A 23096-nucleotide genomic window follows, 5' to 3' on the forward strand; every position below is an offset into this window, starting at 1 on the left:
GGCTCAGTGGGTTAAGCCCCTGCCTTGGGCTCAGGTCATGATCTCGGGGTCCTGGGATGGATCCCCACATCGGGCTCTCTGCTCAGCAGGAAGCCTGCTTCCCCACCCCCACCCCACCCTCTGCCTACTTGTGATCTCTCTCTCTCTCTCTGTCAAATAAATAAATAAAATCTTTTAAAAAATTATATCATTTAAAAAATATTTTCCCAGACCCATGGATCACCTTCTCCCAATGATCATAATGATTTTTTTCCTGCACCACCTGCCATTCACGTTAGCAGTGGGCGGTCTCTCTGTGTGGCCCCTTTCCACCTTTTCTAACAGCACCTGAGACAGGTCTAATAAATGGTTTTTTTACTTTCTAACATCAGTGGGATGTCATAGGCTCACCTGACTTTTTGGATGTCCTGACCTATTGTGCCATCATCGTCAGAGGAGTTCTGATTCTTTTTGGAGGAGAAGAGCACAGTGGTCTGAGCAGTGGGGTTCCAAATGTGTTTGTACCGAGCTGAGGCAGTTCATTTCTGAGTGTGAGCTCACACACTGGTGCTCATTGGAGACGAGGTTGGGGACCTTTGGCAGATGTGTGCATCTCTCTGCCCCTGCGGACCCCCTCCTCTCTTTTCTCTTTCTTGCTCTGTGCCCTAGGGCCACGCGCTGACCCAGAAGGACTGAATCAAGGGGCTCCCTTGTTCTCTGGCTTCCAGTTGGTTTTGGCCAATGAGAGGCTTCAGCAAGAAATGAGTTTCGAGAGAACTCAGCTCTCTTCCTGCGGTGTCCCATAGGGTTGACTTCATCCTCTCAACTGAAGACCACATTGTCTTATCAGACATCCTCTCCACATAGCTACTCTCTTGAAGTTTTGGTAACAAATCACTCCCTCCTCCTCACCCTTACCCAGACGTAGGCTCCCTGTTGGCCTAGCTCCAGGAACAATAAATGTCCCTTGCAGTTTTCCCCAAACCCTGGAACTCTTTTGTTCCTCAATTAAACTCTCCTCAGTTACCCAACATGAGTATGCCACCACATCCTCCTGGGGATCCTAACTGGGGATACCACAGGATTAAAGGTGATTTTTTTAAAAACTGATTTTTTTAAACTTTACAATGTTTTCCAAACTTTTCACAATGATTTTTGTTTTGTGTTTATGAGGGTTTTTTTTTTTAAAGATTTTATTTATTTATCTGAGAAAGCGAGCACAAGCATTAGGAGTGGCGGAGCGAGAGGGAGAAGCAGGCTCCCTGCTGATCAGGATCCTGGGATCATGACCTGAGCCAAAGGCAGACGCTTAATCAACTGAGCCACCCAGGCGCCCTGTGTTTACGAGTTTTTTTTAAAAGTTGCCAATAAACATTATACAAATCAGTTTGTGGAGGGTCAGCTTGAGCAACTAGCTCTCCAAGGGGCACATTTTTGGGCATACTGGCACAAACCATGTCTTGAAGCTACTCCCAAAATCTCTAACACTTATCTCTGGGTAGTGGGGTATGAGGGTAGCTTCTCTTCCTATTCCTCCTATGTAATATGCATTTTTCCAATGAGCATGTGTCATTTTTACAAAAAGATAAAACTTTAAAAATGAATTTCTGGGGAAATGTGCACATTTCGCTGCTTAGAAACAAAGGACTGGTAACTCTTTTCTGTAAATGGCAAATGTTTCAGTGTTTCCCAGCCAAGAGGCAGAAGTCAGAATTATGTAGGCATTTACATAATGAGAGAAAATAAATTTCCACAAAATTTTATTGACAAAATTCACGATGTAATAATAATTGAATGCGTTTTATTTATTTGTTTATTTATTTATGTATTTGTAATATGGAGCTGCTAATGAAAAGAATGGGATTCTTTTATTTTTTGGAAATAACATGTCACTTAGGGCTCAAGGTTAATGTTTCCTGTCACCCAAATTAATTGCAAATGTTCAATTGTTAGTGCTGATCTGTAATGACTTATTACATATTGCCTCTTTGAAAATGTTTTTTCAGTATAGTTACTGACAAAGATTACACAGTTAAATGGATTTTGAAATATGGAGGTGTTCTTTCCACTTGCACTGATGTCTGACAAACTCTGCTGGAACTGTATGTGGTCTGAGCTCAGAAAATATATCTGCTTCAGATGTATGTAGGAATGGATATCTTGCTTCTTGTTTTATTTTTGACAGGGCAGGAAGTTTTAAAAAGCAGCTTGATATTACTTGTGATTCAAAGTTTGTGAAAATGATTTCATCAGAGAATAAATTTTATATATAAACACGATTTTATCTTGTAATTTTACATCGACTTCATTAAGAAACAGTATCAAGGGCCACCTGATGGCTCAGTCAGTTAAGCATCTGACTCTTGGTGTTGGCTCAGGATTTGATCTCTGGGTCATAAATTCAAGCCCCACATTGGGCTCCATGTTGGGCGCAGAGCCTACTTAAAACACACACACACACACACACACACACACAGAAAAACCACCCAAAAAACCCCAGTATCAACTCTGCAACCAAAAGCTAATTTCCATAGTTATTCAGTGTTTGCTAAGAGTAGTTGAAAGCAGTTCTTGTGTAGAAAAATTTTAATCTCAGCCTCAAGCTCAAAAAGATGGAAAACTGATAATGACAGTTGGGCAAGTCAAGATACTCAGTATCTATTTCTGATGGAAATTCCCAGAACTGATGATTTTTAAGTCCGTGAGAATGACCAAAGTTCACCATTGACATTATTGGTTCATGAATACATAACAGATTCAAGTATTTTCCACAAAGTATCTGCCAATGAATAATATGATGAATAACCAACCACAGGCTTAAACACCAGAAATTTTCACAAACTTTGTAGATTTCCCTATCTAAGCCTTTTTCTCCCTCACATATACTTTTATTACCATGGGTAGTAACATATATTAGCAGATTCCATGTCAGGTTGTACTGGATTAATGTTTTCTCAGCTTCTTTTAAAATATTCTTGCCTCTAGTTGTCTCATGCAGACTATGCATAAAGTCTAATTCTTCAGTAATTGCAAACTCTGCATTGGCTTCCTGAATAAACAGCAACAACTGAGCAGTAGTAACATTTACTGATTCACCGAGCCAAAGAAAATCACTCAGAATCATGTGAGTTGTTTTTAAGATTGATTACTGATATTTCTCCCAGTGTTTTCAAGCCTTTGAGCAACTGTTCTCACCAAAACACTGTCTTTTTTGTTCTTTAAGTAATCTCTACCTGCACACAATGTGGGGCTCAAAATCACAACCCTGAGACCAAGAGCTGCAAGTTCCTCCAGGTCAATCAGGTGCCCCAGTAAACAATAACAGTCTTAAATTTTAGGTCTTTTGCGTGCCAAGAGGCAGAATCGTATACAGATTATGCAGGTACTCTCTTTCTATGTACTTTTTTAAAAAAGATTTTATTTATTTATTTGACAGACAGATCACAAGTAGGCAGAGAGGCAGGCAGAGGGAGAGGAGGAAGCAGGCTCCCTGCTGAGCAGAGAGCCCGATGCTGGGCTCGATCCCAGAACCCTGGGATCATGACCTGAGCTGAAGGCAGAGGCTATAACTCACTGAGGCACCCAGGCGCCCCATATGTACTTACTTATTTAATGACAAAAATAAAGTCATCTGGGGGGAACTACCATGTTTCCTTGCTTGACAAGGATAAATCCCACCACAGAGGAGTTCCATTGTTAAAATGAGTGGCCACTGCTACAGTTTACTCATGTCATTTGTGTACAATCACCAATAGCATGAAGGCCAGGGTGTCCAAACGACTTGGTTTTCTTTTAATCCTACTAAGCCAACATATCGCTTCACATCACACCAAAGCAGAAAAATCACCAAAAACAGGCCAAGAAATATTCACTGCTAGAGGGCTTCTTGTCGATTTAAGTGCAATTTTTACATGGATTATAGTTCTCTAGCCTGGAGTCTATTTGCTATAGTAACCAACTTCATGAGCACAAACTAGCAAATGTCTTTTAACGTGCCAATCACTTTTGAAACAAACCCTTATTTGAACACACATGCCTTTAAACGTATGGCCTTATTATTATTTTTTAGGATTTTATTTATTCATCTGAGACAGAGAGATACAGAGAGAGCATGAGCAGGGGGACAGGCAGAGGGAGAGGGAGAAGCAGACTCCCTGCTGAGCCAGGAACACAACCCAGGGCTGGATTCCAGGACCTGGAGATCATGACCTGAGCTGAAGGTAGACCTTTAACCACCTGAGCCACCCAGGCACCCCTAAACACATGGGTTTCAACAGCATTATTTGCACACTCTGCGATGTATGTTTTTCCATCTCAACATTGTCATAAGCAAAGAAATAAAGAGAATTTCATTGTCACGGAGTGATTTTGCTAATGCTTAGCGGTAATAGTCCCTAAGTTAATAAAAAAACTTTGGAACTTCTGTCATGGCTAGCCAGAAGATAGTCTTTCCCCCTCCTACAGTGAAATAAGTTAGTATTTTTGGAAGCACTGTCCAAGTTGTTTGGGCCCTCCTGTGCATTGCCACTGGATAAGGAAGGCTGAAATTTGTCTTTCAGCAGAAGGACTTTAGCTAGTAAGTATGAAAAGATAGCACTTTCCCTTTTCTCCTTGGTTAGCTGACACAGGACAGGAGGGCTGGGGGGGCTCTTATATTCTGAAGATCCTTTCCGGAAACCCTTTTTGTGGAGCTATCTTACTGGATCATAAGGCTTGTCCAGTCTCCACACTTCATGAACTTTTCCTGTATACGCCCACCTCTCCTCAGCAGAGCTACCCTGGAGGTTTAGGATTCTTACTCCTACGGAGCTAGTGAGCGAAGAGTAAGGCCTCAAGCCAGGTCTTCGCGTGCCCTCTGGCCTTTCAGGACAGCCACTTGATAGGAAGGAGGTGGGGAGAGACACCTGAGTCTGGGCGTGGGCTGGGGGTGAGGCACAGTACGGACGCTGACGACACACCCCAGCTCCTGTGCCATTTTGCGCAGGACCAGCCCGGACTGGGAATGACGCCCCCCTGCCCCGGGTCAATTCCTAGTGATGCCACCATCCTCGTCACTGTTTCAGTACGGTGCATTCCAAATTCTCAGTAAGTATACCCTCGGTTGCCCCTGGCGCCACCCCCGGGAGACCGAGCAGCTGTGGCGTGCGAGCCCCCCTCGGCCGCGAGTGCGGGGCCACAACCCCGCGGGAGCCCGGACGGCGCACTAAAGGCGCGCCTCAGCCACCCGGGCCACAGGGGCCCCAGGGCGGCGCTCCCGCGGCGCGCTCGGCGGCGGGCTTGGGCTGGGAGGAGCCTGGGCGGGGTGGAGCTTGGACGGCGGGAGCCGCGGTGCGCGGCTGCAGCCCTCCCCGCGGCGCGCGGCGCGGAGCGGGGCTTCGGGGCTGGCCGCGCGCAGACCCTCGGACCTTCTGACCCTCCGACGACATGGTGCCTCCCCCGGGAGGGGGGAGCGGGGCCACTCTCTCGGGCGGCCCCGGCGAGGCACCCGGAGCCCCCACCGCGCCGGCCAAAAGGCGGGGGCGGTCTGGCCGCGCTGTCTCTTTAAGACCGTGTTCCAGCTAACACCGACGGTGAGTAACCTGGCCCCAGGTCCCGGGAGACACCCCCGAGAGGGCAGGCGGATGAGAGTTTGGATCTCTGGGCGTGGAATTTGGGAAAGTTATGAATGGGGGGGGGTCACCCTGCTTTGAGCCACAGCCGCTAGGTACCTTGTAAATTTTAACAGGGCTCCTGGAGCAGGCGGTGAGACTGAGCAAGGCCAATTTCCAGAGGGAGGAGAGTCCCCCACCTGGCTTCAGCGCCCACACGGCATACTCCTTCATCATCTCGGTAAGCCCAGTAGCTTGTGGGGTGAATACGAGAAGCTTCCGGCCTCGTGCTGGGTGGGGAGGCAGAGGATCCGACTACTGCAGCTGTCAAGTGGCTTTGGGCACCTGGTTCTTCGCGAACTTTCCTGGGCTGAGAGGTGGGGCCATGCCTTCCTCTGCGCCTGGCCCATCAACAGGGCATCCGGCAGCCACCTTAGGACCTCAGAGAACACAGCGGGAAGCTGTGGAGAGCGGGCTGGTGGCACTGTGCTTCTCTGGAGCCAACTGGGAGTTGCCCTACTGGGCACAAGGGAGGAGAGGCTGAGCGGTTGATGACAGAGGGTGACAGAATGAGGATTGTGAAGTCACAGAGGGAATGGGATGCTATAGCTGGGGCTTGGGGCTTGGCAAGAGGAAAGGTGTTGCCCAGGCAGATCAGTGCTTTCTGCCCGTGGAAGGGAGCCTCTGGGATCAGCAGGGCACATCTGGTGCCCACAGTGGACTGATGAGTCGGGTGAGGCCACCCTCCCACGTGGGTCCCCCTCCCCCTCCTACACAGGAATGAAAACAGTGCTGTGTCCATACTCTGGAGGCCTAAAGACCACCCACACCATGTGGAAGGAAAGCAGAAAGACTGAGTGGCATCTCCCGCTGACTCCCTTTCTCCCAGACCACCTCCTGGGCAGACCCTTGCTCTGTCCAAGCCCAGCTCTGTGAGCTTTCTGTTTCTCCTGAGTAGTTAACTTCCAGGATTTGGGGTTCCAGGGCGCTGGGGGATATGCACTGGTGAACAAATGAATGGTGAAGATCACTACTGACTCCCACCCTCCTACTTCTCTAGATGCAGAGGCCTCCATGGCTCTGATAAGCCTCGTGTTCCTGGCAGTCATGTATGTAGTTCACCACCCCCTGATGGTCAGTGACCGGATGGACCTAGACACACTAGCTAGAAGTCGGCAGTTGGAGAAGCGGATGAGCGAGGAGATGCGCCAGTTGGAGATAGAGTTTGAAGAGAGAAAGCGAGCTGCTGAGCAGAAGCAGAAGGCAGAGAACTTCTGGAGAGGAGACACCTCCAGTGACCAGTTAGTGCTAGGGAAGAAAGACATGGGGTGGCCATTCCAGGCCAGTGGCCAGGAGGGGCCACTGAGCTGGATGCTGGGAAACCTGTGGAATGCTGGCCTCTTTTGCCTTTTTCTCGTCTTTGAGCTCCTGCGACAGAACATGCAGCATGAGCCAGCCTTTGATTCCAGCAGTGACGACGAGGAGGAGGAAGTCCGTGTTGTGCCTGTCACCTCCTACAACTGGCTCACTGACTTCCCCTCGCGGGAGACCCTGGATTCCTTTTACAAACACTACGTCCAGAATGTCACCCGTGACCTGCCCTGCACCTGTGAGTTCGTGGAGAGCTTCGTGGATGATCTCATCGAGGCCTGTCGGGCGCTCAGCCGCCGGGAGTCTCAGCCACAGCTGGAGGACTGCCTGGGCATCGGGGCGGCCTTTGAGAAATGGGGAACCCTCCACGAGACCCAGAAATTTGATATTCTGGTACCCATCATTCCTCCGCAGGGCACTATGTTCGTGCTGGAGATGAGTGAACCGGCCCTCGGCTGCCGCTGCGGCTGTGTGCTCGTGGAGTCAGAATGTGTGTGCAAGCGCGAGAAGCTTCTGGGGGACGTGCTGTGCCTGGTGCACCACCACAGGGATCACTCGGCCATCTTGAGCAAGTGCAGCAGCTCCATCAAGGTGGCTCTGTGCACGGGCTCCCACCTGGACGTGTGCAAGACCGTACAGTGGTTCCGGAACATGGTGGGCAATGCCTGGGCCCTTGTGGCCCACAAGTATGACTTCAAGCTCAGCCTCCCACCGTCCACCAACTCCTGCAAGCTCAGGCTGGACTACCGCTCAGGCCGCTTTCTCTCCATCCGCCTGGTCCTGGGGGTGCAACGGGAAGACACCCTGGTCTATCTGGTGAGTCAAGCTCCTGACCAGGAACCACTCACCAGTGTGGACTGGCCCGAGTCCTTTGCAGCCTGTGAACACTTGTTCCTGAAGCTGGTTGGGCGTTTTGCTCCAGAGAACACCTGTCACCTCAAGTGCCTCCAGATCATCTTAAGTCTGCGGGACCTTCAGCGCTTACCCCGGGGAGCGTCCCGCCCCATCCTTACCTCTTACCACTTCAAAACAGCCCTCATGCACCTGCTGCTGCGGCTGCCTCTGACGGACTGGCAGCACGGCATGCTGTCCCAGCGGCTGCAGGACATCCTCTGGTTCCTCGGCCGGGGCCTCCAGCAAAGGTCCCTCCACCATTTCCTCATTGGCAACACCTTCCTGCCCCTGACCATCCCGATCCCCAAGACGTTTCGGAGTGCCGAGCCCGTCAATCTCTTCCAGCACCTGGTGCTAAACCCCATAGCACACTCGCAGGCAGTGGAAGAATTCCACAACCTTCTGACCCAAGTGAAAAAGCTGCCCTGTGCCCCATCAGCGGAGGCACATTAATGTAAAGACCATTAAAAGAGGGGAGAAGGTATTTCTGATTCCTCAGGCTGCCAAAGAGTTTATTTTCCAGACGCATCAGTGGTATGTGTGACCTTCACCTTGCCCGTGGCTATGATAACTTTAAGGAGCACCTGAAGGGCTCATCAGGATGGGGTCCAACCTGTAGGGCCTAATCTAGGGTGTGTCTTCTGAGGTTTTCCACTCCCGACTTTTTAGCATGACCTGAGGAGGGCCCAGGGAAACGGATGTTACAGGACAGTCTTGTAGCTAGAGTTGAGACTAGACAGGGCCTGTGAGGTTGTGTTTTGTATCAACACTGGAAGTGAAAAAGAGAACCAGAGAATACCTCCATTCCAGCTTATTCCTTTTTGTGAGCGACTCTCAGCACATTCCTTGTAAACTGGTTTCCTTGTTGAATCGTTGGCTTAAGTCACCTCTGAGCAAATAGCGCTCCATCTTATCCTAAGTACTGTGAAGGTAACTTCTCGTATGTTAGGATCTAATTTTTCAGACCTTCTGTGTTTGAAGATATACCCAGGATGCTTATTTTCCATTTCTCAATTTAGTCCTATTTTCGTATATGAAATAGAACATAATATAGCTGTTTTTATGCACCTGAAAGAAAACTCCAATACTATCCAAACAATTAGCATTGATTCACAAACAAATATTAAGTCAATGGTGATCTGTTTCATAATTGAGATAACATATTTACTAAAATTAATGAAATAGCTAGCATCTAACGAGCTTCTCATGCCTGGAAGCAACATTGTAAAACCCTTAATGAGGACAATCTTTGAGGGGCGGTTTCTGAGATGAACAATGACTATTTCTAAAGGAAGCCACTTGTTTGTCAAATGAAAAGAAGGTTTAGCCACCATGTGTAACTGTGCTTTTTCAACTCAGTCTGTTAATGCCTCTGTATTCTCTTTTCAAAGATGACAAAGAGATTTTTTTTTTTAACTTTGTTTGCAGTTTTGCAAAGTGGGGTCATCACAATTGAGGCTCGTTGCCAGGGTCGGACAGGAAGGGACTGTGGAGCAGTCCAGCTCTAACACTTGTGATTCTGGAGATAGGAGTGGTGGATTTTGCCTTTCTTTCAAAATCCTGGGCATCCTGATGAGGAGGCTTAAGAAAGTGACGAGAGTTGTAGGTGTGGTTGTTTGGTTGTTTTGGAAATAACAATGCTGTTCCTGCCCTGCATACCAGGAAGATCTGGGGAGGAGAACCTGGCCCCACATTTAGCTCAAGTCGCAAGGGGGTTTAGATGCTGGTCTTGTGGGCTTTGGTTGTATCCATACCCTCCCCACAGCAAAAATAAATAACAAATTTATGTCCCCGGAGTTGATGCCAGTCAATATTTGAGACCCCGCACTGCATAGTAACGGTTGTATTCCCATGTTGTCTGCTGATATCTGCCAGGTACTGCTTTCAAGATGCAGTGATGGTTGGTTCCACGCTGTGGGATTTTGATGTTTTATAAACACCCATATTCTTTCTGTTTAGAAAATAACTTGCTGGTGTTTTAATTCCAAATCAATAAAGGAAGCTATTTTGTGTGTTGGTTGGAATGTACGTAATAACACCCACAGAAGATCAGCGTTCTCACGTGCCTATTGCCAAGATATTCCTGTTACCCTGATAGCTCCACGCAGTACATCCTGGTATTTCTCAATGCACCTTGAACCAGTCTGCCCTGAGGTTTCCCAGTGGCACAGCCAGGAGTCAGGAAAGAATAATCCAGAATGTCAAGCAACATCTAAGTTATTCATTCTCAAAATATCAGCCAATTTAAAAGATCTCAGTGGCTACCAAAAAACATGCATACACTGTAGAAAGGATAAATCTGTCAAGTAGAAGGGCAGTATCATGTTCTAGCACTCTGTGGTTTCTAGTGTAGTAAGAGGTAAGAAAACAGGAGCTGGCAGAAGACTACAAAGGAACAGTCAGCAAAGCTTGGGTGGGGCCGAGGGTATAAGAGTGTATAGAAAAAACAAGTAGTAATGGAAAGAACAGAGCTGTTGTGCTCTGGGAATACTCTTACAATGAAAGGAGAAACTTCTCCAGATTATTTAGGAAGCTGAGCTTTATTGTAAAACAATTCCTGGCGGGCACCCAGGATATAACAGCAGTTATAGTAATGGGAATACTTAGCGTTCATCAAGCATTGCCAATGGCCCTAAATGCTTCCCATCTGGTAACTCATTTAATCCTTACACTCTAACTCCATGAAGTGGGTGCTTTGTCCCTTCCCCTTTTCCAACGAGGAAGCCGAGGCACAGAAACAGCACACAACTTCCTCTAAAGTCACACAGCTAGTAAAGGCAGAGCCCAGAACAAAGTACCTGTCCTCACAACCTTCCAGCATGGCCTTGGGAATATCAAGATGTAGGGGTTAACATGCTTTGAAAAGCGAAAAGCGTTATACTAATTTTAAGATCAAGGGCGGTATGCCGTTTAGAAATTCTAGAAGACAGAAATTGTTGGTCCGTAGCCCAGTCTTTAGGTCAGGAATTTCGTATCACATACAAAAATTAAAGGCATTTGCTCAGAGGCCAAAATGAATGTAAAGCCATTTGAACTACATGCCTGTTGGCCCCCAGTGGCTCGATGGTTTATGTCGTGAACTACATTATGATATAAGCCAGCTGCAGGCTGGGAGATCAGAGAAAATCCGAAGCCAAAAGTTTGTTCAGGTAGCCAACTGATAACAGTATTGCTCGTCACCTAAACTAAAGCTATTTGCCATTCATTTTGGAGAAGTAGAATCTTGGTGAGGAGTGAAATGGGGAAGAGGAATGGCCCCAGTATTGCTTTTCTGGCAGACAAGGAGTGGGGGAGGGACCTACTGCTTTAGTTTTGTCCAGACAGAGGAATTGAGTTCTGCATACCACTGATACCACTGATAAATCATTCAATTTTTTGGCACCCTCTGCAGAACTAACCCCCTCCCCCAAAAACAAAGAGAGCATTCAGAGCGGGTGGTGGAGAAAGAGCCGTCTGCAGGGGGTGGAGCTGGCTTTGTCCCAGCACAGGGAGCCCTAGGCAGCCAGCTCAGGGGGCTCCATTATAATCCCAGAACAGCCTCATGCCTCACCGAACGGGTGGGTCACCCAGCAGCCTTCCCCTGCTGGATGTTCCAAGCCGTCTCTTCAGAGGTTTCTGATTCAGTGCCACCGGCCACTCTCCCAATCCACACTGCTCCTCGTCGGTGCCCAGAGGATCACAAGCTGTTCCCACTCTCCTCAAATGCACTCAGCACAGAGAAGATGAGTGAGATGAGGGCAACCCCAGTGTGCACTGAGCCTATGTGCCCACAAGAGTTTAATCTGTTACCCAATTCCTCATAAAGCCCAGTGAAGGAGTATTATCATGACTGTTTTATAAATGGAGAAGAAAGTGAGGCCCAGAGAGGTTCAAATGCCCAACCCAGGATTTAAACTTATCTTCCAACTAAACTCATTCAACACATATTCAAGTACTTACTGTGTCCAGGGCTAGCACCAGGCCCTGGGGAAACAATGGCGAGCAAACCATGGCTCCATCCTCATGGAGCTGACAGTCTATGGAGGAGTAGACATCAAATAGTCATCCCAGTGGATGTAAAATTTCAATGGTGGCAAGTTCCACTAAAACCTCCAGTAAGGACGCTTGAGTGTATCAGGGTAGGCCTCCTTGAGGAAGTGATGTGAGCTGAAACATGATGGCAGCCAACTGGATGAAGATGAGGATGAGGAGAGGATGTGCAAAGGCCTTGTGGTGGGAGTGGGCAGGATGAAAGTGAGTCTGAAAGAAGGCCCAAGTGACCAGAGTGCAGGGAGCAAGGGGAGGCAAGGTGCAAGATGAGGCCAGAGAGGCTGTAGGGCCCAGACCCCACAGGGTCTCCTAGATCACTTTAGAAGCTCCCAGAGCAATGGAACTTTTGAATGGTTTGAGACTTTGGGAAGGAACAGGTTAGATTGGTACTTAGCAACCACTCATTAGGGCCCAATGAGAAGGGAGTCAGAGCTGGTGTAGGGCTGCTGCAGACCAGCAAGAAGATAATATGGATGAAAAAGAGACACAGCCTTGAGATTCTTAGGAAGTGAAAAGAGCTCAACAATTGGTTATGTATGGAGGGTGAGACATCCAGGATGGCTCCTGGGTGCTGATTTGGGTTCCTGGGTGGCTGGTAGAATCTTTCACTGAGATGAAAAACACTATAAACCTGCTTTCTTTTCTTTATTCCGCATTGCCTTATACTAAAGATTTGACGGTGGTCACTGGGAGAACAAGTTTGTGCAAAAGCAAATTGGCTTAAAAAAGTGGTTTTCTACAAAGGGGTAGTATTTTTTGGTTGCCAAAATGACTGAGAGGCATTGATGGCGTTTAGTGGACAAATGGTGTCCTACAAAGAGCCCCACATTTCAAGAATTGTTTCACCCTGAATGCCAATAGCACCCTTCAAGGGAAACAATGTATAAAATGCCTCGTGCATGTCATAAGAAATGACAGGATGTTCTAGGGATATTTGGGGGAATTGCCCTGGCCTTTCCTCCCATAATACAATTCTTGGTTGGGCAGGGGGTGCCTGGGTGGCTCAGTTGATTTGAGTGTCTCCCTTTCCCTTGGGTCAGGATCTGGGGTTCCTGGGATGAAGCCTGAGTGGGGCTCCCTGTTCAGCGGGGAGTCTGCTTCTCTCTCTCCCTCTGTGCTCTCCCTTCCCTCTCTCTCTCAAATAAATTTGGAAAAAATACAATTCTTGGGATCAGATGAAGCACAATGGAAAGATGGCAAATTATGTCCCTCTCACTTCTCACCTTAACCTTTTCTTTTGTGTGGTGGGATATGCGGGGGTGAGGTGTCTGTGTGTGGAGGGGTAGATATCCAGGAAGCTTTTCACATGAATCTGAATAAAAATGATGGCCTTTACTTAAAAATGTACATAAAATATTTTGCACCTGTCCTTCGCCTTCCTGGAACGTTCATTCATCGTGTTGTTGGCTCCTTCTCACCCCATCCATCCCTCTCTACCCCCTTAGGGTTTTGCTGCCCTTACAGAACAGGTCGCTGTGGGAAATTAACCTTGTTTCCTAGAAATCTGCCCTCCCTCCCATTAGAAAGTAAATTGCGTGAAAGCAGAGCCCTCTCCCGTCCTGCTCCACGCTGGGTCCTTAGCGCCCAGTTCCTCATCTGACGCTTGAAAGAAGGCAAGGGACCGTGGTCCATGGACCCCTACAGTCCACCCACAGGAACACAGCGGGAAGCCAGCGATTCCACACAGCTCACTCCCGCACAGGTGCCGACGCCCCTTTACAAGCCGAGGACGGGGGGGCGCCTGCGCAGGCGCGCTTCTGGCCCCGCCCACGGCAGACGTCACCGCGGCCGTTACGGCGCTAAGGCTTCTCGGCGCGCGATTTAAAACCAGCTCCAGAGAAAGCGAGCAAAATGGGACCTCCCTGCCCAGGTGAGGCTGGGTGGGTGGGGGGCGCCGCGGGAAGGGGTCGGCATGAAACGGTGCTCTGGGCGGGCAGGGTCGGCGGGCGGACCCGAGCGGGGGTACGGATATTCTCGGCCTCGTTGTTGGCCTTGCGCTCCTGGCAAAGGGGGAGGCAGGCGCGGGGAGGAAGAGGCGGGAAGCGGGGAAGGCGGAGGGGTGTGCCCGCCAATCAGCACGCCGCTTGGGTCGGCGTCGGGAGCGCGCGTGGGGCGATCCCCACTCCGGTCCCTTTCCCGTGGGCTCCCACACCGTGCAGGTTGTCTCTCCCTTGGAAGGTGGTTTCCCTGGGCTGCATGTTAGTTCAGGGCCATGAAAAAGTTGTGGTTACTGCTGAATGCTTAAGATGCATGCGCTTATTTTTACATTCATTGAACAACTGAGCTCTCCCTTTACGCCAAACCCACTGTCAGATGCAGAGATACTGCAAAGAACAAAAGAGATAAGATCTAGTCTTTTGGAGCTTTTAATCTATTTTTTTTTAAAAGGTTTTATTTATTTGAGAGAGAGAGAGAGAGCTAGTGAGAGAGAGCATGAGCGAGAAGGAGAGAGAGAAGCAGGCTCCCCACCGAGCAAGGAGCCCGATGTGGGACTCGATCCCAGGACCCTGGGATCATGACCTGAGCCGAAGACAGCTTGTATTCTAGTTGAGGAGACAGTAAACAAAGAACTACAAATGAGGCTGAGTGCTGTGATTGAGCAGAGTGAGGGGAGGGGCTCCTTCAGGTTGAGGATTCAAGGAAGATCTTAGAGCGCACTGGGGAACGCGTTCTAGGCAGAAGGAGCAAGTGCAAAAAGAAGGGCAGGAAGGAAAGAGCCTGGCTTGGGCTAGAAATAGAACATCATTACTAAACAGTGAGTGAGGCCACTGAGGTAGGCAGGGCCTTGGTCTTGGTAAAAGGCTTGAAAATTTAGAGTTATATTTTGGACATGGTAAATGACTTATGCATGAGACAGGTGAGGGATCAGTAAACACGTGGAAAAGAGTTTGACACTCAGAGGGTGATACGGCTCAGGGAAGTGGCCCATAGACTCAGAAACACATTCGGACATCATCATATAGATCATAAAACCATGGAAACAGGTGAGAACCCTAAGAAAACCCTGTAGAGAAGAGACTCAGGACCAACATTTGGGAACTAGACAGAGAAGGGAGAGCTTGAAAACTCTCTCAGAAGAGAGTGGTGTCATAGAAGCTAGGATCGTTTCAAGAAGCACTGGAAGGGGTTGTCATCTGTTTCAGATCCTGCTGAATCTCAAAAGATGAGTCCTGAAAAGTCGCCAGTGGGTTTGGCAACATGGAGGTTGTAGGTGATTGTGTCAAGATAGTTTTCATAAAGTGGTGGGGTTGGTAGCCAGACCATAGAGGGCTAAAAAATGAGTGGGAGGGAAGGAGGTAGGTATAGAGTGTCTGAGCTTAGTAACCACCTAAATGAGAGAAATCAGAGAAAGCATATTCCAAGAATTGAAGCATGCCTCTGATCCCATCTTGAGTTTCCCTCTCAGACAAGTTCCTCCTCTGGTGCTTCCTGTTTCTGTTTAAGTCTCCTCTCAAGGTCCAACTCCCCTCCTTCTCTTGAAGGGCTCTTGACCCAGATAGTAACAAGTCCTCTTAATTCAGTCTCTAAAAATGTCTCTTGCCTCCTTCCTTTCCATTTCTTCTTTCTTTTTCTCTTGTTTTGACCTCAGCTGAGAAATATGTTAGCCATACTCTTGAGCTTATGGGAAACTATCAGTGGAACACGTGAAGGTCTTCTCCTAGTATTTTTTTTTTTTATTTCTTTTTATCCCTATACACCACTTCTGTTCCCTTCCCCCTACATGAGCAATATTTAGTGTTTATTGTGTATCACTTTTTTTTTTTTTTAAAGATTTTGTTGACGAGAGAGAGAGAGAGAGAGAGAGGATTAGTCGGGGAGGGGCATGGTGAGGGGGAGAGTGACAAGCAGACTCCCTGCTGAGCACAGAGTCCAACTTGGACTTAATCCCAGGAGGACCAAGATCACGAGCCAAAGTCAGACATTTAACCAACTAAGTCATCCAGGTGCCCCTATATCCCCTTTTTTTTTTAATGTGTCCCTATAAAATATGTGTTATATTGTGGGTTTGGGTTGGTTTTTTTTTTTTCATATCACCAATTCAGAACCACCTGAGACACACGTTCTTATTTCTATTTGGAGGATGAAGAAGCAAATGCTTGGAGCGTTTACTTGCTTAAAATTTCTTTTCTTTTCTTTTTTAAAAGATTTTATTTATTTATTTGACAGAGAGACACAGTGAGAGAGTGAACATAAGCAGGGAGTGGAAGAGGGAGAAGCAGGCTTCCTGCCATGCAGGGAGCCCAATATGGGGCTCAGTTCTAGAACCCCGGGATCATGAGCTGAGCCAAAGGCAGACGCTTAACGACTGAGCCACCCAGGCGCCCCTTGCTTAAAATTTCTCCACCTAATGGGGTACCTGGCTGGCTTGGTCTGTAGAGCATGCAACTCTTGAACTCAAACATGAGTTCAAGCCCCACACTGGGTATAGAGTTTACTGTTAAAAAAAAAAAAAAAAAAAAATTCTCCAGCCAGTAAGTGATGGGCCTGGGTTTGTTTGTTTGTTTGTTTTTTAAAGATTTTATTTATTTATATACTTATTTGACACAGAAAGACACAGTGAGAGAGGGAACACAAGCAGGGGGAGTGGGAGAGGAAGAAGCAGGCCTCCTGCCAAGCAGGGAGCCCAATGCGGGGCTTGATCCCAGGACACTGAGATCATGACCTGAGCTGACGGCAGATGCTTAACAACTGAGCCACCAAGGCACCCCTGGACCTGGGACCTTGATTCTTAAATGTGGAAACCTCTTCCCCCAAGGTCTCTCAGTTCCTTCATCTCTCTCCCAGTGATCTTGTTTCTTGTGCTACCAAAATAGGCAATAGCCACTCACAACCACAGTCACACCCTAGACCTTGTCATTACCAATATCTGCACCACTCTGTCATCTCAGTTTTAAGCACCCCACTTCTCAGTACCACTCCTGTCTTTCCACTCCTTCTTTTTTTTTTTTTTTTAATTTTTTTTTAAAGATTTCATTCATTTATTTGACAGAGAGAGAGAAAGAGAGAGAGATCACAAGTAGGCAGAGAGGCAGGGGGGAAGCAGGCTCCCCGCTGAGCAGAGAGCCCGATGTGGGGCTCGATCCCAGGACCCTGAGATCATGACCCGAGCCGAAGGCAGTGGCTTAACTCACTGAGCCACCCAGGTGCCCCTTTCCACTCCTTCTTGTTCCCTGATTCCAATAACTCCAATAGTCTTTTGACCCAGCAGATGTATATTCTTTGCTTTTCCCTGTCATGTTTCTCGTGTCCTTGTTCCCCTCCTTACTTAGCTTACATTCAATGGTCAATCACTATCATCACTCCTTTTCCTACTCATACTTTCTACATATACTTTCTTGACAAAAATCACAACCCTGATTAATTCCAACTTGGCCTACTCTGCGTTGGCCCTGGCTCACTCAGTGATCTCAAGGGAACCCTAAAGCTGCCCAGCAGTCATGATTATTCCCTTGTTCATCCACTCACCTGCTCCTAGGTGACTTCCCATACCTTCCTTTCTCTCCTGAAATCTCCAGTACCTCCTCCCTGGCCCTCACCCTTAGCTATTGAGTTTTTGGTCTTGATGTGCTTCTTATTTTACTAAGGAAAACAATCCAAAAGGAACATCCACAAGCACCCCATTGTACCTGCTCCCCTACCTGCATTTGTGTTTGTGTTGTCTGGCTGCCTTCCTGTTGCTGTGCATGGGCTTTCAGTGATCTCAGGAAAGGCAGCCCTTTTACCTGCCTGAGTGTGTTGTTCATTAACTTTACCCTTCCACATGCTCTCTGCATAATGCCCCCTCCTTGCCAAAGATGACTGGAACCTGTGAATATGGTATCTTACGTGGTAAAAGGAGCTTTTCAGGAATGATTAAGTTAAGGACCTTGAGATGGGGAGACTATCTTAGATTATCTGGATGGGCCCAGCACAATCACAGTGGCCCTCATAAGAGGGATGCAGGAGGTTCAGAGAAAGAGAAGGCTATGTGATGACAGAAGCAAGAGGTTGGGGGGACACCTGGGTGTCTCAGTCCGTTAAGTGTCTGCCTTTGGCTCAGGTCATGACCCAGGGTCCTGGGATCAAGCCCCACATTGGGCTCCCTGCTTGGTGGGAAGTCTGTTTCTCCCTCTGTCCCCGTTCCTGCTCTTTCTCAAATAAATAAATAAAATCTTTAGACAGAAAGAAAGAAAGAAACAAACAAACAAACAAGAGGATAGAATGGTGGGAAGGAAGCAGGCAGCCTCTAGAAACTGAAAAAGGCAGGGAAAGAGATTCTTTCCTAAAGCTTCCAAAAAGAACACAGCCCTTGCTGATACCTCCATTTTAGATTGACTCTAGGACTGCAAGGGAATACATTTGTGTTGTTATAAACCACTACATTTGTGGCAATTTGTTATAGCAGCAATAGGAAGCTAATAAAATCTCTTTGCTTCGTTCTTTCTACCAAACTGGGGTTTTTCCCATCTTAAAGTTAATTTCTCAACCTCACTTCCCTTTCAACTGCTTCTCGCCCAATTTTGTCCTTCCTTTTCTGTAAATCCTTGAAAACCTTGTCTCCATCTGCTGTCTCCAATTTCTCTTCTGTTCTTTCTGTTCTGTTCTTTTCTCTGGAATCTATGCCCATTTGATTTTCTCCTGCCTGTGCTAGTCTAGGGAAACTGCTATTGTCAAGGTCACTAGTAACCTCTAGGTTGTTCAATCCAGTGAATGATTCTCAGTCTTTCTCTAATTTGACCTCATCACACCCCTCAATTTGGCAAGGAAGCGTCAGAAACCCATCACCTGACTAAGAAACTGTATAGAGAAATATTAGAGTTAGAAAAGATCTTGGTGGGAAACAGGCAGTGAACTTCCTCCCAATGACAGCCCCCAACCCCCACTCTGGATACAGGAAATATTCCGTGGCAGGTTTCCTGAGCAAGGGTTCTCTTTCAACACTGTCAGCCGTAATTAGTTGCTTTTCTTCAGAAATCCGTGGGCACCCCCACAGTGCCGCCTCACCTTCGGAACGGGTGTTCTCCACGTCCCTGCCCCGGAAGGCCCCTCTCAATACCCCTGGCACCCCGGTCCTTGAAGACTTTCCTCAGAATGACGACGAGAAGGAGCGGCTGCAGCGGCGGCGCTCGCGAGTGCTGGACCTGCAGTTCAGCTCGGACTCGCCTCGCCTGTTGGCCTCCCCGTCCAGCAGGTGCGTGCGCTCTGGGTGCCTCCGCGAGGCGGGGGTTTGAGGTCTGGATTTTGAAAAGTTAGAGTATCGTGGATCCTTAACGGAGTGTTTTGGTTTGGGTTTCCGTTTAGGAATATTGACACTTCAGCCATGACCCCTAAGTTTACAAACACGCAGATTACAGAACATTACTCCACCTGTATCAAACTGTCCACTGAAAATGTGAGTATCTGCTGGTTATCAGTGAAGATTTTGCAGCATGGTCACAAGGGAAGGCTAGCCTTCTTGATTCGGTGGAGAATGCGCAACCGACGGTAATTGCGTGCTTCCCTTCTCCAGCCGCTCTTCTCAATGCTGACGTTGGTCCACAGGCTCTTACTGTGCTATGTGGGACTTCGGTGCTCTTTCTGGCAGGTTGCCTGCCTCCTAGGGTGCCTCTAGAGAGGCAGCATTGCTTGGGGGTTAATGATGTGAGTTCTGGAGCCAGTCTCTGTTGGAATCCAGTCTGTCATTCACACGCTCTACAGCCTTGGCAAGTCACCTGAGCACTCTGCTGCAGGGTCCGCCTCCGTCAGATGACAACGTGAATAGTCCCTGCCGCATTCATTTGTTCTCAGGGTCACTGAGTCCCTTAGTGGGCAGTGCTGATAACAGGGTCTACACACCGTGAAAACTCAGGAAGTGTGCTGTCACCTTCTAGCTCTTGAGAATGAGGAGTTTGTGTGGATTAGGCCGCGTCACCAAGTGTTTATGGGAATTGATACCTGTGGTGAGATGTGGGCTGTTACTGTGTAAGAACGTAGCTTCCTCTGTCAGAGGAGCAGTATTTACATGGGCCTTGGCTGTCAGTGACCCACCTTCCTGCCCTTTTCTGTTTGCAGAAAATCACGACCAAGAACGCTTTTGGCTTGCACTTGATTGATTTTATGTCAGAGATTCTTAAACAGAAAGACACCGAACCGACCAACTTTAAAGTAAGAAGGCTGTTCACCTCTTGCATCCGAATTAATGGTGGTTATTTCTGATACTGAGCACAGCACGGTCATTGAATCCTGCAGATACATGAGAACCTTCCTTGTGTGAGACATTTCATTAGCTTCTTTCCTAAACTGATGAATACAGAGACCATATCTTTCTGCTATATATTGTTTATTCCCTGTCAGTCTTAGGGGAATCTTTGTCATTTTTTTCTTAAGAGCAAGTCAATATTTTATGAAGCTTGCTGTGTTTTGCCTGTTCGGCAGTTCCTTTTTATGTTTCCACTGAGCAGAGCTCTGTTTGTTGGACTAGGTGGCTGCTGGCACTCTGGATGCCAGCACAAAGATCTACGCAGTGCGTGTGGACGCGGTCCATGCTGATGTCTACAGAGTCCTTGGGGGGCTGGGCAAAGACACACCCTCCCCGGAAGAAGCAGAGAGCCATGATGCAGGTACATGAGTTGGGATCTGGATTCAAGGGGCTTTCTTAAGGGCATAGCAGGTAGTTATTTGGGTAGTATACTGGAATGAAGTCGTAAGAGATAATCTCATTCAGTTGAAGACATGAACGTTTTCAGAAGAGTTTATGAGAAGACCCTTAAACCCTAGAGTTGTTTTTCTTTGGAAAAGAGAAGGACCTTTTAGATCAGATTTGGGGAAGACTGAATAAACTTCAAATGGGGAAGTTCTGATTTGGGGGCGCTTTTGGAATTGACTTGTATTAGAAGCCAGATACTTCAGGTTTCTCTGGAAGCTGCAGATGAGATGTGCTGTTGCTTTGAGAGAATGGCATTTTCTTTTGTGATCGCTCTTTAGAGTTTTGAAAAACGTGACTTAATATAAGTTTGGCTACATGCCCCAAAGCAATCCTTACACTAACTAGTCTTATTTCTTCTTTGAGATCGAAGTGCTACTGAAACAGGAACAACCAAAAAGGCTCAAAAGCCCAAAAAGAAGCACTCCTACAAAACCATCGAGCAGAATGTGAACAACCTCAATGTCTCTGAAGCAGATCGGAAGTGTGAGGTGAGGAACTGGGTGCAGGGTGGTCTCTGACTAATTCAGAGCCTCAGTGGCTGAAACTTGGCAGGGCCACGCCTGCCTTACTGGTATGTGCCTGCTTGGGCCTCAAGGGAGTCAAATATGTAAGTGGCATCTGCATTATCTTCCCTTAGCTTCGCATTAAGACTCAAGGGTGTAAGTCCCTGCTTTTCCCACAATATTTCAGGATGATTGTGTAAAAGGAGATGGCACATTACCGAGGACTTTGATTGATTAAACCATTAATTTTCTTTCCAGGAGCATGCAGAAGAGATGATGATAGCTAACATATTTTTATGCATTTACTGGGTGCCCTGTGCAGCCCTAAGTCTGAGCCATGTGATCTCACTTAATCTTCACAACATCCTTGTTTTATTTTCTGAGGAGGTTATCAAAGTACAGAGCTGTTAACTAACTTGCCCCAAATGATGCTGCTTATAAGTAAGCTAGGATTTGAAGCTCAGTGGTCTGGCTCCAGAGTCCTTGCTCTAAACAGCCTTATGATCTGGCAAATCCTAAGGAATTTCTACTTAAAGGAACCCAGAGGCCTCACTTATCTTTAGCATAGTTAATTTAAAGCAACAGTGTTGGTACAAGCTTTCTAAAAATGTTGCTGTTGGGCACTTGGGTGGCTCAGTTGGTTAAGCATCTGCCTTTGGCTTAGGTCATGATCCCAGCATCCTGCGATCGAGTCCCACATCGGGCTCCTGGCTCAGCAGGGAGTCTGCTTCTCCCACTCCCTCAACCTCTCCCTTTGCTCAGGCTCTCTCTCTGTCTCAAATGAATAAATAAAAAATCTTTTAAAAAATATTGCTGTTAGGGGCACCTGGGTGGCTCAGTGGGTTGAGCCACTGCCTTCGGCTCAGGTCATGGTCTCAGGGTCCTGGGATCAAGTCCCACATCGGGCTCTCTGCTCAGTAGGGAGCCTACTTCCTCCTCTCTCTCTGTCTGCCTCTCTGCCTGCTTGTGATCTCTGTCTGTCAAATAAATAAATAAAATCTTTAAAAAAAAATATTGCTGTCAAAAACAGTATCTTAGTGAATGTTCTTGTACATATTATCTTCGTGCTCTTCTGAGAGTGTATCCATAAGAACATTCTGAGTCATGGAATTTCCATTGCCCTCAAAAACAGGTTGTACCAGCCTACTGTCCCTCCAACAGTGGACTAGATTACTCTTCTACCTCCACATTTGTAAATGACAGCTAAGGTTGAGACTAGAATTAATCACCAAGGGAATGAGCATATGTGGAAAAAGAACTGAGCCCTGGAATACCCCAATCTTAAGAGTTCAGAGAGCCACAGAGGAAACATCCAGTGGGTAGGAGGAAAACTGGGAGAGTATGGCACCCAAATGGGAAAGTGTCAGGGAGGAGAGAGTGATTAGTCATGTCAAAGTGGAAGCCTAGGGCCACTGGTGAGCTTGGAAAATGGCTCACCATTCTGAGTTTCTGGAGCAGAAACTCAGACCTCCAGGGAAGGGGGGCTGCTTGGCTGACGCTGGTGTCCCTGAGTTTGAAAGAGGGGCTCGTGACCCCAAGACCCAGACCTCTGAGGAGGACATGCTGGTTGGTGCTTGTGTCTATGAGGGGCATACGATGAGAAAAAGTGCAAATTAAACTCAGCTAGTGCTATAGGTAGGGGAGGACTGCTGTATCTGGGCTGAAGCAGCCCTGTTGGATGACAGGAACTAGAAGGCTACAGAAAGAAGCAAGTCCCTTCAACCCTTGCTATAGCCCACTATAGTCCCTATAGTGGCCCTGACTGGTGGAGGCTACCAGGGAGCTGCTAGCAAAGTCCAGATGTGGTCCCAGAACCAGCATCACAGAGTAGCCAGTAGAAGGTAGGACAGGGGCTGAGAGGCAATCACTTAATAACTGGCAGAGAGGTAAAGTGTCAGCATATCTACCTTCTAAAAGGTTTGGGGTTGGGGGGTGGAGAGGGAAAGCTAATATGCAAAATGTTACCCAGTGGGGAATCTACGTAAATGTAACACAGAGGTTCCTATTACTGTTCCAACACTTTTGTAAGCCTGAAATTTTTCCTAATAATGGGGGCACTCACATGGC

The 23096-nt window shown here is 47.6% G+C and overlaps 2 protein-coding genes across 2 annotated transcripts in view; both read left to right on the forward strand.

The window, feature by feature from the left end:
- Nucleotides 1-5313: 5313 nt before the first annotated feature.
- On the forward strand, nt 5314-9782 carry LOC111158427 (ITPRIP like 1). The gene is made up of 3 exons (XM_022520434.1): nt 5314-5549; nt 5705-5808; nt 6628-9782. Exon 3 carries the CDS (start codon nt 6642-6644, stop codon nt 8283-8285), a length of 1644 nt encoding a protein of 547 aa, XP_022376142.1. The 5' UTR covers nt 5314-5549; nt 5705-5808; nt 6628-6641; the 3' UTR covers nt 8286-9782.
- A 3816-nt stretch (nt 9783-13598) lies between these two features.
- The window catches only part of LOC111158422 (non-SMC condensin I complex subunit H), a 35552-nt gene continuing 26054 nt past the window's right edge, over nt 13599-23096 (forward strand). The window contains exons 1-6 of the mRNA XM_022520424.1: nt 13599-13731; nt 18813-19032; nt 19143-19233; nt 19893-19985; nt 20302-20440; nt 20890-21014. Coding sequence (XP_022376132.1) covers nt 13713-13731; nt 18813-19032; nt 19143-19233; nt 19893-19985; nt 20302-20440; nt 20890-21014 — 687 coding nt within the window. The 5' untranslated portion in view covers nt 13599-13712. The remainder of the gene's footprint in view (nt 13732-18812; nt 19033-19142; nt 19234-19892; nt 19986-20301; nt 20441-20889; nt 21015-23096) is intronic.

This window comes from Enhydra lutris, unplaced genomic scaffold, assembly GCF_002288905.1.
Source record: "Enhydra lutris kenyoni isolate GAN:26980312 unplaced genomic scaffold, ASM228890v2 scaffoldscaffold59, whole genome shotgun sequence".
Classification (NCBI taxonomy): Eukaryota; Metazoa; Chordata; class Mammalia; order Carnivora; family Mustelidae; genus Enhydra; species Enhydra lutris.